A 19,097-nucleotide genomic window follows, 5' to 3' on the forward strand; every position below is an offset into this window, starting at 1 on the left:
GGACAACACTCTTTTTTAATCTGAGGTGTTCTATCCTATGTGGGCTCCGCCTACCCACTAGTAATGACTGTGTCTCCCTTCCTTCCATCTGCTGCTGAAATGTGATTTGCCTTTTTGGCTGTATTTACTCCTACTCCTATGATTCCATGAAGAAGCACATGATTTATGATAAAAATTCAACTAAAAGAAAAAAAATTGTATGTACTAAATCAGTAACTTAGAGGTGTTATCCAGACAATTACATTGTATACTAGTCCATAAGATATTTCATCAATATCAAATCAGAGGAGATCCAACAAATGGCACCCCAACAGATCAGATGTTATAACCTGCTGTAAAATAGAAGCTCAGAAGGAATTCTTCACTAAAGACCACGACACAGTCAAATTCTATCCAAAGGATCATTAGCCTGGACAATACTTAAAGGGGTATTCCTATCTCCAAGATCCTATCCCAATATGTAGTAGGTGTAATAATATCAGCAAATATTTCCAATTAGAAATGTATAATATTTTTGAGTTGCTATGCCACTTACCTCATGTGCAGACAGTACAGGACCTTAGGTATCCATAGTTACAACCACTAGCAGTTAGCTGTCACTTTACCAGTGGACATAACCATGGATACCCAAGGTCCTGCAATGCCTGTACATGAGGAAAGAGACATAGCAAATCAAAAATACTATACATTTCTAATTGGAGGTATTTGCTAATAATATTATTATTCCTACTACATATTGGGATAGGATCTTGGAGATGGGAATACCCCTTTCAATTTCAAGTGTTAAAAGTGTATGTGAAAGAAGCAAAATGTCCAGTCATCAGTCGGCAGGGTGGTGCTGAAATTGAACTGATTATCTAGGAATTTTCTGCCGTGAGTTCCAGTTAGTAATCCAGGCAGTAAAGCGCCCAAACGATGGCTGTTTGAATATGGCCCAATTTGCTTTCTAGGCATAGCTTCAATTGTAATATAATGTGTTTTAGAAATTGTAAAATGGATCAAACTAGATGGTGTCTACTTTGTCCTATTAATATTAACACATTAAAATACATTAGTAATGCAGTTACATATAAAAAAAAAAAAGTTTCAAATATACAAAGAAATAAACAGCAGCATAAAATTGAAAAAAAGTGACTGCAGACTTTTAAATCCTCACATTTTGAGGATTCTCCAATGTCGGCCCTGGGAACGGGTGATTTGCATATATGCAGTCATGTGCCGACTAGTAAACTGAGCAAAGTTGGACACCTCTAGCTGTAATGTGGCCGGAAGTATGCAAATCACTTGACTTGCTCTCCTGAAGAAACCTCAGTGTGAAGAATGTGAGAATTCAGAAGCCTGCAGTCAGAGAGACTGCAGACTAGTGATGAGCGAGCATGCTCATTTAACACTTTCATCAAGCATGCTCGGGTGCTTGCCGAGCATCTTCGGCGCGCTCGTATATGTTAGAGTCCCTGCGCCTGCATGATTTACAGCTGTAAGACTGCCTCAACACATGCGAGGATTCCCTAACAAACAGGTAATCCCAAAATGTGAAGAGGCCGTTTTACAGCTGTAAATCATGCAGACGTACAGTGTCCATTTTAGGACATGATCAGATATCAAAATCAAACCTCAGAATGATGTCAGTTTGAGGCTAAATACCCTGTCTGACGAGCGACTGACAACTGTAATAATAAAAAAAAAAAATAACTGTTCGCTGATGTTACTTGAACCCAAAATTCTGTGTCCCAAAGCCAATGCACTAATAAGTATAACACGTAGGGGTGGACACTGACAGAAGAGGAGCGGTTATGGATCCTTTACAGTTCAATAGCTCATCACAACAGTGACAGAAGCGGCTTGCTACTTTAGCAGATAGTAGGCCTCCTCATCTGCTGAGCCTCAGTGCAGCTGCACACGTTACACCAATGGTAGGTCCAACCTTGTTAGCTCAATCAGCGGCACTAGTATTGTAGACTAACATTGTCTATGTGGTACTCTTAAAACAGAGTAACCGTACACAATCATATTTTTGGTCCTCATGCTGTCAGTGGGGAGAAAAAACAAACAAACAGACCTCAGAAATCACTTGGATCAAGGTTAATCAATTGGGCTGTTCAGGTGATAGTTTTGACCCATGTACCGAATGTCTATATGGAAAGTGAGATTTTTAATAAAAAAAAAAACAAAACAAAAAACAGCATGCACTTTCTTCTAGACCTAGAAAATCTGCTCCCATATGGATCATCGGTGCAGATTTATAAAAGTGGATGCAATAAGGATTGCATATTGATGACTATACAGATGACAATTTTTTTTTTCCCCCTGGATGAACATCAGATTATTGTTTAATCGCTTGAGATCACTTATTGCAGTGTTCTCAATCAGAAGTTAATACCTGAAGGCCAATAAACTTAAGGTACTTTGTAATTTATCAAAAAAAAAAAATAATTCAACCATATAAAGGTGTACCTTATTTGGATGGTCCCCAGGCCTCATCTGATCTAGGGAATTGAAAGGAAACCAGACGTCCCTCGTAATTAAAATAGTTTGGGAAAGATGGGTGAATAAGAGTGTTGAGCGCACACCTTTTTCATGGTGGCCAAGGTCACTACTATTTAAGCAAAATGAGTCCCCATTCTGGCTTCCACTCTTCACATCATAGTGTTCAAAGAGAATCGGTCACCAAGTTTTACCACCTAATCTGAGAGCACCATAATGCAACGGCAGAGCCAGATTCCTGCAATGTATCACTTACTGGGCCTCTTGGTGCAGTTTTGATAAAAATCACTTATTAGCAGGTCAGTAGAGGCCTAGTAAAACTGCTGCAATGTAGTTCTCCATATTTATGATCTCTGTATAACCCTGTCCCCACCACTGATTGGAAGCTTCCTATGGACAATGTACTCAGAAAGCTGCCAGTCAGTGGTATGGTTGGTGCCAGACAGAGCCCAATATTCAGAGAACTGCTAGATTTGCAGCAGATGCAAGTGATTTTATCAAAACTGCAGCAAGCAGCCCAGTAAGTGTTCGCGTTGGTATGTTACGCTCAGATGAAATAGCAAAAACTTGTCAGATTCCCTTTAAAATACAAGACAATTTAATAAAATCACTAGAAAAGGGGGCACAACAAATTACCTACATGCACCATCCCTTTGGAGGAGAATAAAGTGAAAAGTGAGCAACCCATGACTTAGCGTAATTAAAAGTGACAGGCCTGCAAGATACACCAAATATATTACTGTGCACGCCATTAATGGCAGCATCAGCAGCCGGCTTGGCCTACTTCTAAGATGTCTAAATGTAAGACAGCAATGTTAAGTATCAAGTTTTGGCACAAAAGAGAAAACTGTTTGACAAACAAGGTTGAGGCCGTTTATTACAGAGTCAGCTCTACGCTCCTGCATCTGCATACTTCTCATACCTAACCATTAAAATGAACCTGCTGAGTCATATGGTCTAGTTTTCAAGCTTGAGATTGTTGAGCAATGCACAGCGGCGATATTGATTCACAGAAGTGATTTTCATGATTACGCCATTACAGAAAATTAGCCATAATAGGTGAGGAGTGGTTTTGCCATTCTCTGGAACAAACATCTAGGTCTGTGGAAGGTTTAACATTATGAACGCAAAAGCTCTTATTAAATAGAATAGGCTGCAAACTGTTATATAGTGGACAAAACAGAACTTAAAGACAAAGGCAGTGTTGTAGGAAAGTCATCTTTAAACGTCAATCCCTAGTATAAATTCACAAAGTACCTGGTTGCCATAAAGAGGTCCATTACGGCTGCTGGGTGGGTGAAGAACGTGAAAGAATTTGTTTAATCTCTACGTACATGTTCACGGCAGGTTTAATGTAGTGTAAGTGCAGCAAAATACTTACTGATTGCAGTCTTCCCCGGTTACCAGCAGCACTCTAGTCCTCTTCTTACTCATGTGACTGGAATTCAGACTTGCCAAATCACACAGGAATTTGTGTGTCAACTGGAAATGGCTTTTTACAATGGAGCATCAGAATTAGGATCCATGGACTAGCATTGTAAAAGCGACTTCTGGATCATATATTAACCCCACCGGCGAGTTGGAATAGAAGGCACGCAAGTGAGAAGTGGACCGGAGCCACACTGGAAATAGGGGAAGACTACGATCGGTAAGTATTTTATGGCACCGACACTACATTACATATACAATTAGGCAAAAAAAAAATTCTTAGGAGTGCTCCTTTAACAATAGAATAATACTGGAAAACCATTTAACACTATAGATAAGCCATAAAAGATAAACTTCTTGTGATCCTGGTTTGGTTCAGGAGCACTGTGGGAAGTCTAATTATTGTGGCTGTAAAGCGGATCTAAAATAAGGTCTTATTACATCATCTGAAAACTTTTTTTTTTTTTTGGCTGCAACGCACACCATTTTTGTTGTGCGTCATGCAAGTTTTGTAAAGAGAACAAGTTTTAAATTGCTGGGGTTTTTACAGAAAATGCAGAAAAACAAAGCATAATGTATATATTTTTAACTTTCCAATGTTAGAAGTTTCCAAACAAAAGAGTACGTAAAATCTTTTGATGAAAGCAGAAAAGCAAAACATGAATTATCAATCTTACTGACGAGAACATGTATAAAAAATAGAAAATAAAAAGTATACAGTGTATAAAAGTTTATTCGGACATACTAATGAAGTTTATACTTCATCAACATAAAAGTTACTCTTTAAAACCATTGAATGATTCATCCTAACTCAATGGAAGCAGAAATGGTACTAGGCGTATTGACCACTAAATAGGGTGTTCAGAATAAATAAATCAGTTGAAAAGCCTGCACCGCATTAAATACATGGTCTTGTTCCTACAAAAAGAACCAAAAAAAAAAAAAAATTATCTTACCATATAGGCTTAGTTCATGACAGTAAGCTTTTCTTCAGCAAGATTACAACCAATGTTTTGTGCCAGCAAAAACAACCATCGCTTCCACATTTCTACGGCCTAGATGCTACAATGTAGCACAACTGCATGCAGGAGTCTTATACATCCAGTCCTGTGTGGACCTAGCCTTAAAGAATATATTCCAAGATCTGCAGGTGGCAATCTATCCATGCATCTATGAAATATGGTATAGAACAGGTGCAAGTTCCTGTTCTGCATTTTAGACTACCGCAACAGAACACGATATTCTGCATGCCGCCTCTATAAAGGCATGAACACCAATTTATATCATACCATAGAGAAGGTCGAGAAAGTACTTTAGGCTTAAATAAGCAACTTAAAGATCAAGCTGAATATGAACCCGAGCCTTGAGATGTCACTAAATAAATATACCCATCTAAGCTGTCCACATCAAGAACAATATAGAAAAAAAGGGTACATTTCTAATCTTAAAAATGTTTTTTTTTTTTTTTTTTTGTGTATGCACACAGACTGGCTTAAAGTGGTATTCCCATCTCCAAGATCCTATCCCAATATGTAGTAGGTGTAATAATAGCAAATACCTCCAATAAGAAATGTAGTATAGTTTTTCCTGATTCGCTATGTCTCTTTCCTCATGTGCAGGCATTGCAGGACCTTAGGTATCCATGGTTTCGACCACTAGCAACTAGCTGTCACTATATCAGTGATTGTAATCATGGCTACTTAAGGTCCTGCAACGCCTGCACATGGAATAAGCGACATAGCGCATCAAAAGAACTATACTACATTTTTAATAGGAGGCATTTGCTAACATTATTATTACACCTACTACAAATTGGGATAGGATCTTGGAGATGGGAATACCCCTTTTAAGGCAGGCCTCAGACAGGTATATTTCAAGGTCCGCATATGGATCGGAATGACAAGAACAGGTCTCCCCATCCGTACTTGAAAATGAAAAAAAAAAAAAAAAAACTTTATTTCATAAAATCAATAGTACACATGGAAGACATTTCATAATATATCTCAAAGAAATCTGCTTCTCTACTCCAGGACTAACCATTTTCAAAATTCTCAAATCACAGGTAAGATCTGTCTTCAGTGAAAATGGATTTCTACATTACTGAGAAAGTCTTAACTGCCATTTCTTATGTAGATTAAAGGGGAGGATAAGCTCTGATTTTAGCTCTTCCTACCAGTTGTTAAAACTTGTGCAGCTGTACAGGGGGCCCCAGGAGGTAGTGGGGGCCCAGTTCCACCCCTAAAGCAAGTGAAATTGTGCATCATGATGAGCTATTGGACTGTAAAGGGCCCATATATTACTCTTGCAAAGGGGCCCTCCTCTTCTGTTTGTGCCCACATCATCTCCTCTACCTCTCATCTATACAGAATTTCAGTATTAACTCATCTCCCATTTCAGTAATGAAAAAATCAGTCTTCACAGAAGACATTTTACCCATAAATGAAGCGTTTCATAGTCACATATGCTGTAGGTCTGCCTTCAGTTCGGCGATTTTGGCCGGTACACGGACCGTTGAATACACTGGTCTGTACCCAGTCTAAAATTCAGGCTCTCAGTTTTGGGCAAAAAAGTGTTTTCTGAATGTCAGAGGTAACAGGAAGACCCCCATCATAGGTAAAGTCATTTATGACGTTACAAGCAGAATCAGATAGGCAAAAAAAAAAAGTATGAGCTATAGACTATAGGTCATTAAACTAGCAGCCTAGTACCCTGATGACAAGTCATTGCAGCTGCATTTTACAACATTTACAACTTCACTATACCTACTACAGTGTACCAAAAGTAAAATAGACCTTGACAACCTGACCGAGTAATTACAAATGCTATATACACCATGGGTATCAATTTACATATTTGACAATAAAAAAATGCTGTTGGTACTAAAGCCTTTACTGTAGGAAAACAAATATATTTACATTTTATACAAAAACTTCAACAAAAAATACAATAAAAAAGGAAAGAAATGGACAACAATATTTAGGAGCTTGTATTTCAAGAATCTCGTAAGTCACCCATCTTCAGGATATCTGTGCCTCAGCACGAGTCACCAAAAAAAAAAGAAAAAAATTCAGCAGACACATTAAGACATTTGATGTCCATCTTCTCTTGACGTCCATCTTCTCTTGACTTCCAATTTGTTCCAAGCCATTACTGAACCCACAATATATATGGATACAAGTCTGTTTGTATGCACAGGTAGAGTTTAAAATCCAAGTTAAAATCCCATTCTCCTCTTCTGTTAGAACAGTCTTTCTACTACTACACAAACCCGCAGATTTTGGCCAAGATAGTCTTTCGAATAATATGGTATCCGTCACTTTCAGTAGATTACTTCATAGACTGTAGCCTTCTTGTCCCCAGATCCAGTGACAATGTATTTGTCATCCACAGAGATGTCACAGCTAAGAACAGATGAGGATTCTTTGGACTGTGGGAAGAAAAGAATTAAGGGATTAATTCACAACTCTAAAATACATAAATGAGTATATAAAAAGTTAGTTCCCACATTGAGTTTTTGATGCGTATTTTTAGTGAGCAAAAAAAAAGCAAGAAATAAACGTGTAGAGTCTTACAGTTCCAGCAAAGTGGATGGGATTCAAAGAAATGTCATACCCACTTTTTTATAACAAAAAAAAGAGGTGCATGAACTGACCTGCGGTGCGTTTTTCAAATCTGCAACATGTACATTTTTTGCAGAAATTTAGTACATGCTGAAAATCCACAGGTAAAAATTGTATTATTTTGGAAACACAATAAAAACTATTGTAACCCACATATGACCAACAAAGTTTTGCCAAAGCCAAATGCCAGGAAGTATCAAAAATAAAAGCTGATTTATATAAAACATGACATACCAAAGAGACAAAAAATGTGATAAAAATTATGTAGAAATTCACTTAAAATAATTAAATGAAAAAAAAAATAACATAAGTGGTGCAGAAATTCTGTAACATCAAAGGCTCACCAAATAAATATTGTGGGAACATAGCCTTAAAGTAATAAAATTAAATGGAAAAACTTACCTGGAATATACTGGCTCCATATGGAGTTCTCCAGGCATTAAGAAGGTTGTCTTTCCCTGTACTCACAAACCATTTACCTGTGTTAAAGTAAAAAAAAAAAGTCACTTAAAGTAAGGAAAATTACTCATTTATTGCAGGATTTCAAGGATATACTTTAGATTTTTATTTTCCCAAAGCACCAGTTTAAGCACAATACAAGCAAAAAATATATATATGAGCTGCAAGTATTGTTTACAAGTGCATGTGGAGATTTTCAGAACTCAAGTTGTGAAAAAGTAATGATCAGGGGGAATACAGTCCTCAGGAATTCCTCAGAGCAAATACATTGAACATGGCTGAAAGACTACCTACAACCAATACACGAACATCAGCATGTTATTAGGGCAGTCATATGCAACAAACTGGGGAAGGACAGATAATGCAACATGACATAGGCAGCTGGCAAATGCCAACAATGAGGGAATATAGAATGTTCAGAAAAGAGCAAGAGATGGAAATAGAAGCGTTTTTGGATGTCGGGCCAACTAGAGGCCTATTCAGACAAGACAATTGCCCAATGAAGGTTCATAAAACGCTGGTCCCCAATTATTATCCCCTGTAAACAAGCTTTTGCTAATCTGAGCAGGAAAAGACAGGGTTCTTCATTGTAGCTAGTGGCCATCCAATATTTAACATTAGGCAACTTCTGCCAAACAAGTGCATTTTTGCATCCGAGCACACCAGTACCTGTGTGATCCCAGTCTGGGGGCCTACAACAATTTTCATACTTAATGGCTCATCAAGTCATACAGAAATGTTTACAACTTTCCTTTAACAGCTCACACTAAAAGAATGAAAATCTGGCAGTTTTTAAAGTCCGGCTGCATGCGACAGCATAAATCTGGCCTAAAAATGTATTACACAGCATTGGTTAGCCACCCAACCTCACACTAAGGAAAAGTAAAGTGTTGGATGATCTCCAACACAAGCTTGGCACAGGATTGTCCAAGGCACTAATAAAATAACTTGCTAACATTGAAGTTGGGGGTGTTTGTGGCTTTCAGCACACATTCACTGTGGTCTAACTAAAAAGCAGCTACGCTATAAAAAGCTAGTCTGGCCCTGAGCTACAGCTTAGAGAGACTAGCCAGAAGGGGACAATGTCACCGTGTTCCCCATCAGACCTTTAAGCTGCTAGCGTCACACCACTGCTGGCTGGGGCCATTGCCAAGGCGATGCCCAAACTTAATCAGCTACTGAAACCAAGCCCACCCCCACCTGCCTTATAACCGTTATTTTCACTGATCTGTCAGGATTGTGCTCCCTTTTCATCCAGAAATTCATCTTAAAACATGAAGTATTTTAACAGAATCTGTCTTGAAATCTACTTACCACAATAGGCAAACTTTAAGGACAGCACACAGCTCTCGTGAAGGTGTAGCTGATATTTGTCAGGCTTATTAACATGCAGAACCTCCACATTACTGCTCTCCATTCCTACTGCAAGCCATTCACCAGTTGGACAGTATCCAAGAGAGAAGATCTAGAAAGTATGCAAGCATCAAGCAGGTTAAGTCACCTCCTTAGGTCCCAAAGGACAGATTGTTAGTGGTATATTACAATAAGTGCAAGGAGTTTGTATGTTCTCCCCGTGTTTGTGTGGGTTTTTTCAGAGTACTATGATTTCCTCCCACACTCGAGACATGATAGGGAATCTAGATTATGAGCTCCAATGGGGACAGTGCCCATAATGTCTGTAAAGCGCTGTAGAATTAATGGCGCTATATAAGAGAGTAAAATACATAAAGTGGCATTCCTTTCGTACAACCCTACAGGTGGTAATCAGACGAGACCCTACTGTTTAGCAACAGTAGTGTTTCTAACTGTTTTGCCAGGTCAGGACGCAGATTTTATTTGTACCTTATTCACACAGCTCACCTGAGTTTTATGTTTTTTTCTTAAAATCAACCATACAGTTCCAGACATATGGGTCTTCATGGTTTTTATCAAGGGGACGTTACTCATAGGTAATAATGCAGAGCAGCTTGTAGTTCTTTGCCTCGCAGGATTCTGTGAGACATGTCCCCATGTAAAGACCAGTATAAAAAAAAAAAAATCATATGGACATAATATATATATCATTTTATAATATGATTTTTTTTTTCCCTGATCTCTCTAATCCATCTGTCCGGTGTAACCTACTCCTAAAGGGGAAACAATTTTAAACCCATTTCAATTTATTCTGTATAGAGTACGAGTGCCACAAGCAGAAATACATGCACTTACACACATTGGCATGCTATCAATGAGGTTATTAAAGGGGTTTTCCCATGAACAAAGTTAATTTTAATCAATAGATCTTTGAATAAAAAAAACAAAAAACCCAAATTTTGATGGAATTAGCGCCAACCCAATTCCTCCAAGATGGCTCTGATCCTTGCTAGCTGTAAGTTGCAGTGTTCTACTGATCTAACAATCAGGAAATTGTCCAGGTATTGAATTATTAGAGTATCCTGCTCCCGAACATGCACTCTTATTTTTACTACGATTTTCGTAAATACTCTCAGAGCCATGGACAGATCGAAAGGCAAGGCCCTGAACTGAAAATGCCTGACCCTTCGGTTTATAAATAGGACCACCCTTGGGAATTTGTCTCTTGCACGGATTGGAACATGGTAGTATGCATCTTTCAGGTCCAGCACACTCATGTAACAACCTAGAAACAAGTTTTAGAGCAGATTTTATTGACTCCATTTTGAAAAGGTTGATATATCAGGAATGTGTTTCAGATTTTTCAAATTTACGATGGTTTTGAAGGTGCCATCTGGCTTCTTTATCAAGAAAAGGGGGAATAGAATCCTTTTTTTCCCTCTTCCACTGGTATTTGAGAACCTGTTTCTTGACTAGATTCAAAACTTTGCATTCAGGGCTGTTCCTCCCAAGATTTCCAGGAGGATGTCACTGTGAATGTTCGGAGGAAAAGTCTGAAATTCCAACCTCAAGCCAGATTCAACTATACAGAGAATCCAGTCATTGGATGAAATTCTTGCCCAGGCAGGGAGAAAGATGGAGAGCCTTTCCCTTAGCCAGAAAATGGCATCACTGGGAAGACTTCCTTTCGCCCGAGGAGTGACACCCAAACATGAATGCTCTTTTTTTCCCCCTCTTGCCTTTTTATTTATCCCAGGTAAGTCTTTTCCAGCCAAACCTGGAATCAAAGGACCTTTTATACTCCGGTATGGACAAACTGGGAAATCTCTTCTATCACAAACTTTGGTAAGGTTTTGGATGCCATCCTGGACAAAGACGCTCTCCATCACACTGAATGGAACATGTCCAGTCTAAAATCAGGTTATCCCCCGGCCAATATTTGATCCATAGCATCCTACGAGCGGCATTTGTGAAGTTGGTGGCCAGGTCAGTGGGCCTCTGAGTCTGATGAGGCATCTGCAAGAAACCTGCTGCTTCCTGGATCAATGGTAGATTTTCCAGGATCTTTTCTCTTAGAACATTATCCCCTAGTTGACACTCCAATTATTCAATCCAGATCATAGAACTGGCTGTACAGGTCGCAGAGAAAGCTGGTTTCAGGGCTCCCGACGAGGATTCCCAGGTATGCCTTAGGTAGCCATCAATCTTCCTTTCCAGAGGTTTCAGGATACCCATGTCTTCAAAGGGCAACATAGATTTTCGGGACGATTTGGCCACTGCTACATCTATCCTTGGAACGTAATCCAACAGGGCTGTCTCCTCCTTATCAAAGGGGTTCTTTCTCTTTGAAGAAGAGGGTAGCAATCCTTTTTTAAGGACCCCTTTAATTTTCTCATTTACTGGAGATGTATGCCTCTCCTTCTGCTCTAACCCTCCAAACATAACATCCTGTACTGATTTGGGTTTTTTAGCATCTATGATGCCCATGGTAGCTCATACAGCCTTGACCAATCTGTCCATGTCTGCTATCTTCTTCAGGGAAGCACGGTCTACCCCCTGTACCGCCATCAGAGGATGAAAAGTAAGAAGAATCAGATCCACATTCACCTTCTGACTTCACCGATTCATCCGAATCAGTTTTTTTTTCTCTTTCAATCATTTTCTTTACAGAGTTAGGTCTTAAGGGAATCTTTAACTTCTGCCCTAATAACCGCTGTTCAATGCTCGGCAAAATTTGAAGATTACTCACAAATAGTTTTCTGGATCCATGCAGAGCAGAGTTTCTTTTGCCATGAGAAGGGTAACTTATCCCTAAAAAAACAGTGTCCTTATTTTTAAACTGAGCTACATTTCTTAGGTGTTTCCTAGTAATTAAACAAAGAAAAAGGACCTAATTACCATGGTGAACTTTCACAGGATTACTCACCACTCAATCAGGATATCAGATTTGGAAGCTGGATTAAATCACATGATTGTTCTCCTCAGGAGACTGTATCCATGATCCACTCTGCTTCTCTGGCTGGCCTTACGGTCGCTTCTTCTGTCATTCGTGCGACTACTGCGCCTACTCATATGCTGGCGCTGCTGTTGTTGCTCCTCTATAACCACAGGGGAAATGAGAGCCAGAGTAAACTCGCTCTTTGAGGGTCATACCCAATTTTAAATGAGGGACTGGCCAACAGCATCTCCTGCTACACTGATGCATCATCCGGACCGGGTGGAAGTGAAGTTACCACTTCCAGGTCAGAAGTCACTGGCGCGTTTTTCATCAGGGCGAGCAACTTACAGTGCACCTCGCGCATGCTCAGACTCAAGACAACGCGGCGGCCAGCAGATACGAAGTCTTTACCGCTCGTGTCCACACGAGCCCCACTGGTCCTTTGGTGGCACCTCCAGGACCAGACAACTTAGCTACAAGCAAGAAGGCGTTTTTCCAAGCAACTGGGCTGGACCTGGGTAAGTCTTCATCTGTTCCTTTCTGCACCTGATTATTTAGATACAGGTTCCCTTCAACGACAGGAAACCAACTGATGTGTGGGAGAGGTTCCACCCTTTTATTCAGTAGGTTCCTGTCATTGATGTGTGAATTCCCCTCTCTCGTATGGTGCCGTCATGGGGCAAAGGAAAAAAAATTCCTGTGTTGAGATAATCTTATAAATGTGCTCCTGCTGTGTACTGTGTAATGGCTGTGGCTGACCGTGCAGGAACATGGTCTGATCATACCACATCTCCTGGGCAGAAGAGGAAGCAAGAGAGTATACAGACATTACAGCAGGGGATCATAGCTGATTCTTGAGGTAAAACATTGCTTAATAACAGGTAGTGAAATGTTTTACCTCACAGAAAGAATCAGCTGTGATCCCCAGCTGTAATAGCTGTATACTCTTTTGCTTCCTCCACTGCCCAGGAGATGTGGTATGATCAGACCATGTTCCTGCACGGTCAGACACAGCCATTACACAGTACACAACAAGGGCAAATTTATAAGATTATCTCAGCAAGCACAGGGTCTTTTTTTTTTTATTTTCTTCTTTTAACACATCCAATTGTGGAACTTATTTTTATTCCAAGATCTATTAATTAAAATGTACTTTGTTCATGGTAAAACCTCTCTAATGGTAATCCGAGGAATGCTCCGCCACACAATGCATTTGGGCACGCAAATTATCAGGATCCGCTGCAGGCAGCTTCCTTTGTAATTGCTAAACAGTAACGTCTCAGATGTACTTGATGGGAGAAAAGATTGGAGAACGCTGCAGGCCATAGTAGTACATTTAGGCCACAAAAGGTTCTCACAGTTGCATGAGCTACTTGCTGCCAGGCAGGATCGTGTTGACAAATGCCTTCTGGAATACACTGGATAAATGGCCATACCACTGGTTCCATAATTGATCTACTGTACTGCAAGGGAAATCACATAGCAAGCCTAAGGCATCAAACAGTGTCTACACCAGTGTTTCCCAAACCCCATCCTCACGGCCCCCCACAGGTCATGTTTTCAGGATCTCCTTAGTGTTACACAGATGATTGAAGTATCATCAAGGCATCAGGAATTCGCTCACCTGTGTAATACTAAGGAGATCCTGAAAACATGACCTGTGGGGGGCCGTGAGGATGGGGTTTGGGAAACACTGGTCTACACAAACCATCAGAAGGTGTTTGCACGACATTGGGCTGCAAATAAGATGTCCAGCTAAAGGTGTTCTCATGCCACCGCCCTCAAAAAGATTATCATGGTGCAGAGAAAAACAGCAATAGAGCTCTATGCTTTTCAGCGAAGAGTCACGCTTTTGTCTTGGATGCAACAATAGCTGGAGATGGGACTGGAGACAACATGGGCAAAACCATGAAGTGGCCTTCACAAGGGAACATCACACCAGTCGTACCCTCAGTATTATGGCATTGGGGTGATCATATATGGTAGCCAGACCCAGTTTTCATTCCAAGTATGCTAACCGCTCAGCATTACACCGATTTAGTTGTGGAACTAGTGGTAAGGCCATTTCTCCATTGTGGCCCATGAGCAGATTTTTAACATGACAACTCCAGGCCCCATGTTACTTATGCTACTGTACTGTGGAGCAGCCTGTGTGACCTCAACGTGATACTATGGCCTGCAGCATCTCCATACTTGTCTCCCATCAAGCAAATTTGGGATGTCACTGGTTGGCAATTGTAAAGGGAGCTGTCAGCAGTGGATTTTAACGATTTGCATTCCCAAATGCAAAATGCATTCAGCGTGGCAGAACATTCGTCAGACATCCATTAACAACCTCATTGATAGGATGCCAAGGCATGCAAGTGCATTTATTCCTGTGTGTGACACAATCAAAACAGAATAAGTTGAGATTTAAAAATAATTTTCAAAATTTCATTTACATTCCACAACTTTTCCCTTGGTATTGAAATTTCAATGTTGGAGTGCATTTCCCCATTTCCAAATAATTTAGATGAATTGTAACCAAAGCCACCTTACTAGTGAGACAAAATCATGGAACAGCTGGTCCTTTAAAAGGCAATTCATATAGCCCAAACCACAAGCAGCATTAATTACAGCCTGGCTGTATTATAGCCTAGTATATCGTCCTCTGAAAGGCTTTGGAAGTTTTGGCAGCTAAACTCATTTGCTCTCTGTCTATGGCTCTTGACAGCGCTTTTGCAGGTGACTGACTGGTCAGAGAAACCACACAATCATCTCTAATGGTGCTGGGAATGGCCACACAGTGGCAGAGCCAGATTAGTTTAAGTCTTTTCCTATTCCTCTGATGGGATCTACAAAGTATATTATTTCAGCATTTCAGAGAATATACTTGGCTGCAATCATGTAACCAAGTGGAAATTCATGCTGCCTGTGGCTTGGACAGCATGAATCGCCTGACAGGTTCCATTTAAATCCATAAGAGCTACAGGTACTAGACCCGAGTTAAGAAGTCTTAAAAGCACAAGTGTTACACGCTCCTGAAGATATGCTTTGCAGATCTACAGTTAACAGCTGTTAGTGGAAATTTAACATTTTCTTTTTCGTTAATGTAACCTTCAACAACAGAGTGGGAAGGGAAACTATAGTAAGTCAATGCCATGTCAAGTAACACAACATAAAGCAAACAAGGGCTGCTCTGGTTGAAGAACAGATGTCATCATGAAACCAAGAAACATGAGCAGGTGCCCAAAGCATGGCTTGTAGGCCATGTAAAGCTAAAGCTTATGTGGCTAGAACAAACAAAGAGAGGGTGAAACAAAAGCTACCTCCAAGTATAAACCAGTTACCTGTGAGGTGAAGTCGTGTTGCTGGAGCTGTCGGCCTTCACGTAGATCCCAGGACCGCACGGTGTTGTCCAAACCTCCAGTCCAGAGCTTGGTACCATCATTAGAAATGTCAATACAGCTGGCTCCATCTGTGTGGCCCTGGAATTGCCTGATAAGACAAACAAGATTGAATAATGATTTCCTGCCAGTAGTCAAGGTAAACATTGCTACATTGTTAGCTTTGGACTTTCCCTACATGTGTCATCTCTTGTAAATCCAGTGAAATGGAACACTACTCCTCCCATACTAACAAATCTAAACTACAACCACAGGTTCAAGCTGCTAGCATTATTCTAGCAAGTTCAAAAGGCTACTGTCTAAATAGAATACCGCAAGAAAGGCACCAATCAGTTTCCAAAACCTTATCGGTCACAATTTCTGGTACCATCAAAAATCTATTTGAAATTCTTGGAACTTTGAGCCTACCCTTTTGGAGGGCAGATGGCAGCTTATGTATAAAACTAGACAAATTAAATTGCTTTAAAGCACAACAGTACTAATTAAAGGGGTATTCTCATCTTGGACACTTAAGGCACTTTTATAGTAAATGTACTCTGCAATTATCGTTACTCATACAAATAAATGAAAATAAATGAAGGAGTAGCACATGTGTAGCTACCCCCACCCCCAACATGGTCCATAATGGCTTACAGTTCAGCAGACGGACAAATCTATAATTTATTTAAGATATATCCGGTGAATGCCAAATATGCACGAGATGAACTACCCCTTTAAAATATTAAATCATCAATATGGGTAAAGCAGATTATCCAAGTTTTTATAGCTCACATTTTTCTTCATGTAGGAGACATGTACAAGTGGTTAACAGATCCAGAGCATTTGACGAGGAGGGGTGGGTGGATAAGGGAAAGAGGACACTGGCTGGGCTTGCTTAAAAATTACATCTGAAGGTTGAGAGGAGAATTATCAGTCCCAAATCTGTCATGTGCCTGCCAAACAGCCTGTAAAGCCTCATGGATTTATTCCAGACAGAATAGTTTGCTGGCCTCCTATACAAGCAGGTTTGCCAACCTAATAGGATTCAGAAAGATGTGAGCTACATACAACCTAGCTCTAAGAGCAATTAAATAAAAATCCCTGCTAAGCCTTGTTTAACCCTTTTGGCATTCGCTGCTGGTATTAAGATATTCCAACTGCCAGGGTCATGGAACATAAAATGCAAAAGGTCAGTTCCCAAGAACTTTGCGTCAGCATTTCTCTATAATAAAATGACATTACCCTCCAGGAAAGCCATCAAAAGAGAGGTCATTATTTAAAGAGAAAACTAAAAGGGAGTCTACTACTTTGGCTAAAATCTGACAACCACGTCAGATCCCTAGGTAGCAATGCAATATTATATACTAGGTATTAACAAGGCAAGAAAGGCGAGAGCACAGATGAATTAGATAGACCACGTCCAATCATGGGTGAAAAAAATTCAAAAACTTCTTTATTCCACCGTGTACTGCAACGTTTTGACCTACCGTACTTGAAAGACCTATGGTAGGTCGAAATGTTCCAGTACATGGAACAATAAAGCAGCTTTTCATTTTTCCACCAATGATTGGACGCTTTAATTCATGGAACACCATCTTCGTGCACTCATCTAAAAACACATATACATACATATACACACACATCCCATGTATATTCATGTGTATATTTACAATTGGTGGCATCGCAGCTGCCAGTTATAAATCCAAGTGATCATGCGATTCCAGAAGCACTAACAAAGCAGCTGCGATTTAAAGCTTCTGTTACAAAACTACATGTAGAAGCAGGGCTGTGGAGTCGGCGTTGTAGATAATATATAATAAATTGGGTACAGTAGTACAATGCAGGATGTGCTGAATATTTTTTCAGAAGAATTTGGGAAAGTTATGAAATGTCCTATAAATGTCTGTTCTAGTCCCTGGTCTAAGGATCTCGGTTGTTAGTTGAGATCAATCTGTGCTGCACTTTATGTACACGCTCAGTAGTGAGATGAATCTGTGCTGCACTTTATGTACATGCTCAGTAGTGAGATGAATCTGTGCTGCACTATGTACACGCTCAGTAGTGAGGCAGTGAGATGAATCTGTGCTGCACTTTATGTACATGCTCAGTAGTGAGATGAATCTGTGCTGCACTTTATGTACATGCTCAGTAGTGAGATGAATCTGTGCTGCACTATGTACACGCTCAGTAGTGAGGCAGTGAGATGAATCTGTGCTGCACTTTATGTACATGCTCAGTAGTGAGATGAATCTGTGCTGCACTATGTACACGCTCAGTAGTGAGGCAGTGAGATGAATCTGTGCTGCACTTTATGTACATGCTCAGTAGTGAGATGAATCTGTGCTGCACTTTATGTACATGCTCAGTAGTGAGATGAATCTGTGCTGCACTATGTACACGCTCAGTAGTGAGGCAGTGAGAAGAATCTGTGCTGCACTTTATTTACACGCTCAGTAGTGAGATGAATCTGTGCTGCACTTTATGTACATGCTCAGTAGTGAGATGAATCTGTGCTGCACTATGTACACGCTCAGTAGTGAGGCAGTGAGATGAATCTGTGCTGCACTTTATGTACATGCTCAGTAGTGAGATGAATCTGTGCTGCACTTTATGTACATGCCCAGTAGTGAGATGAATCTGTGCTGCACTTTATGTACACGCTCAGTAGTGAGATGAATCTGTGCTGCACTTTATGTACACGCTCAGTAGTGAGATGAATCTGTGCTGCACTTTATGTACATGCTCAGTAGTGAGATGAATCTGTGCTGCACTTTATGTACATGCTCAGTAGTGAGGCAGTGAGATGAATCTGTGCTGCACTTTATGTACACGCTCAGTAGTGAGATGAATCTGTGCTGCACTTTATGTACATGCTCAGTAGTGAGGCAGTGAGATGAATCTGTGCTGCACTTTATGTACATGCTCAGTAGTGAGATGAATCTGTGCTGCACTTTATGTACATGCTCAGTAGGGAGATGAATCTGTGCTGCACTTTATGTACATGCTCAGTAGTGAGGCAGTGAGATGAATCTGTGCTGCACTTTATGCACACGCTCAGTAGTGAGGCAGTGAGATGAATCTGTGATGCACTTTATGTACACGCTCAGTAGTGAGATGAATCTGTGCTGCACTTTATGTACATGCCCAGTAGTGAGATGAATCTGTGCTGCACTTTATGTACACGCTCAGTAATGAGATGAATCTGTGCTGCACTTTATGTACATGCTCAGTAGTGAGATGAATCTGTGCTGCACTTTATGTACATGCTCAGTAGTGAGATGAATCTGTGCTGCACTTTATGCACATGCTCAGTAGTGAGGCAGTGAGATGAATCTGTGCTGCACTTTATGTACATGCTCAGTAGTGAGGCAGTGAGATGAATCTGTGCTGCACTTTATTTACATGCTCAGTAGTGAGATGAATCTGTGCTGCACTTTATGCACATGCTCA

The 19,097-nt window shown here is 40.3% G+C and overlaps 1 protein-coding gene across 7 annotated transcripts in view; it reads right to left on the reverse strand.

The window, feature by feature from the left end:
• Nucleotides 1–4,660: 4,660 nt before the first annotated feature.
• The window catches only part of LOC141253135 (transducin-like enhancer protein 1), a 69,001-nt gene continuing 54,564 nt past the window's right edge, over nucleotides 4,661–19,097 (reverse strand). For 4 of the 7 annotated variants that reach the window (XM_073670905.1, XM_073670895.1, XM_073670909.1 and 1 more), the window contains 4 exons: nucleotides 15,612–15,759; nucleotides 9,306–9,456; nucleotides 7,935–8,011; nucleotides 4,663–7,339 (listed from right to left, as the gene is read on the reverse strand). In XM_073670905.1, coding sequence (XP_073527006.1) covers nucleotides 7,232–7,339; nucleotides 7,935–8,011; nucleotides 9,306–9,456; nucleotides 15,612–15,759 — 484 coding nt within the window. In that variant the 3' untranslated portion in view covers nucleotides 4,663–7,231. Of the gene's footprint in view, nucleotides 7,340–7,934; nucleotides 8,012–9,305; nucleotides 9,457–15,611; nucleotides 15,760–19,097 lie in introns of all 7 variants that reach the window. The other 3 variants (XM_073670908.1, XM_073670906.1, XM_073670903.1) reach the window with 2 other exon arrangements.

This window comes from Phyllobates terribilis, unplaced genomic scaffold, assembly GCF_046119375.1.
Source record: "Phyllobates terribilis strain yellow unplaced genomic scaffold, ASM4611937v1 Scaffold_1__5_contigs__length_1240528914, whole genome shotgun sequence".
In the NCBI taxonomy this organism is placed as follows: Eukaryota; Metazoa; Chordata; class Amphibia; order Anura; family Dendrobatidae; genus Phyllobates; species Phyllobates terribilis.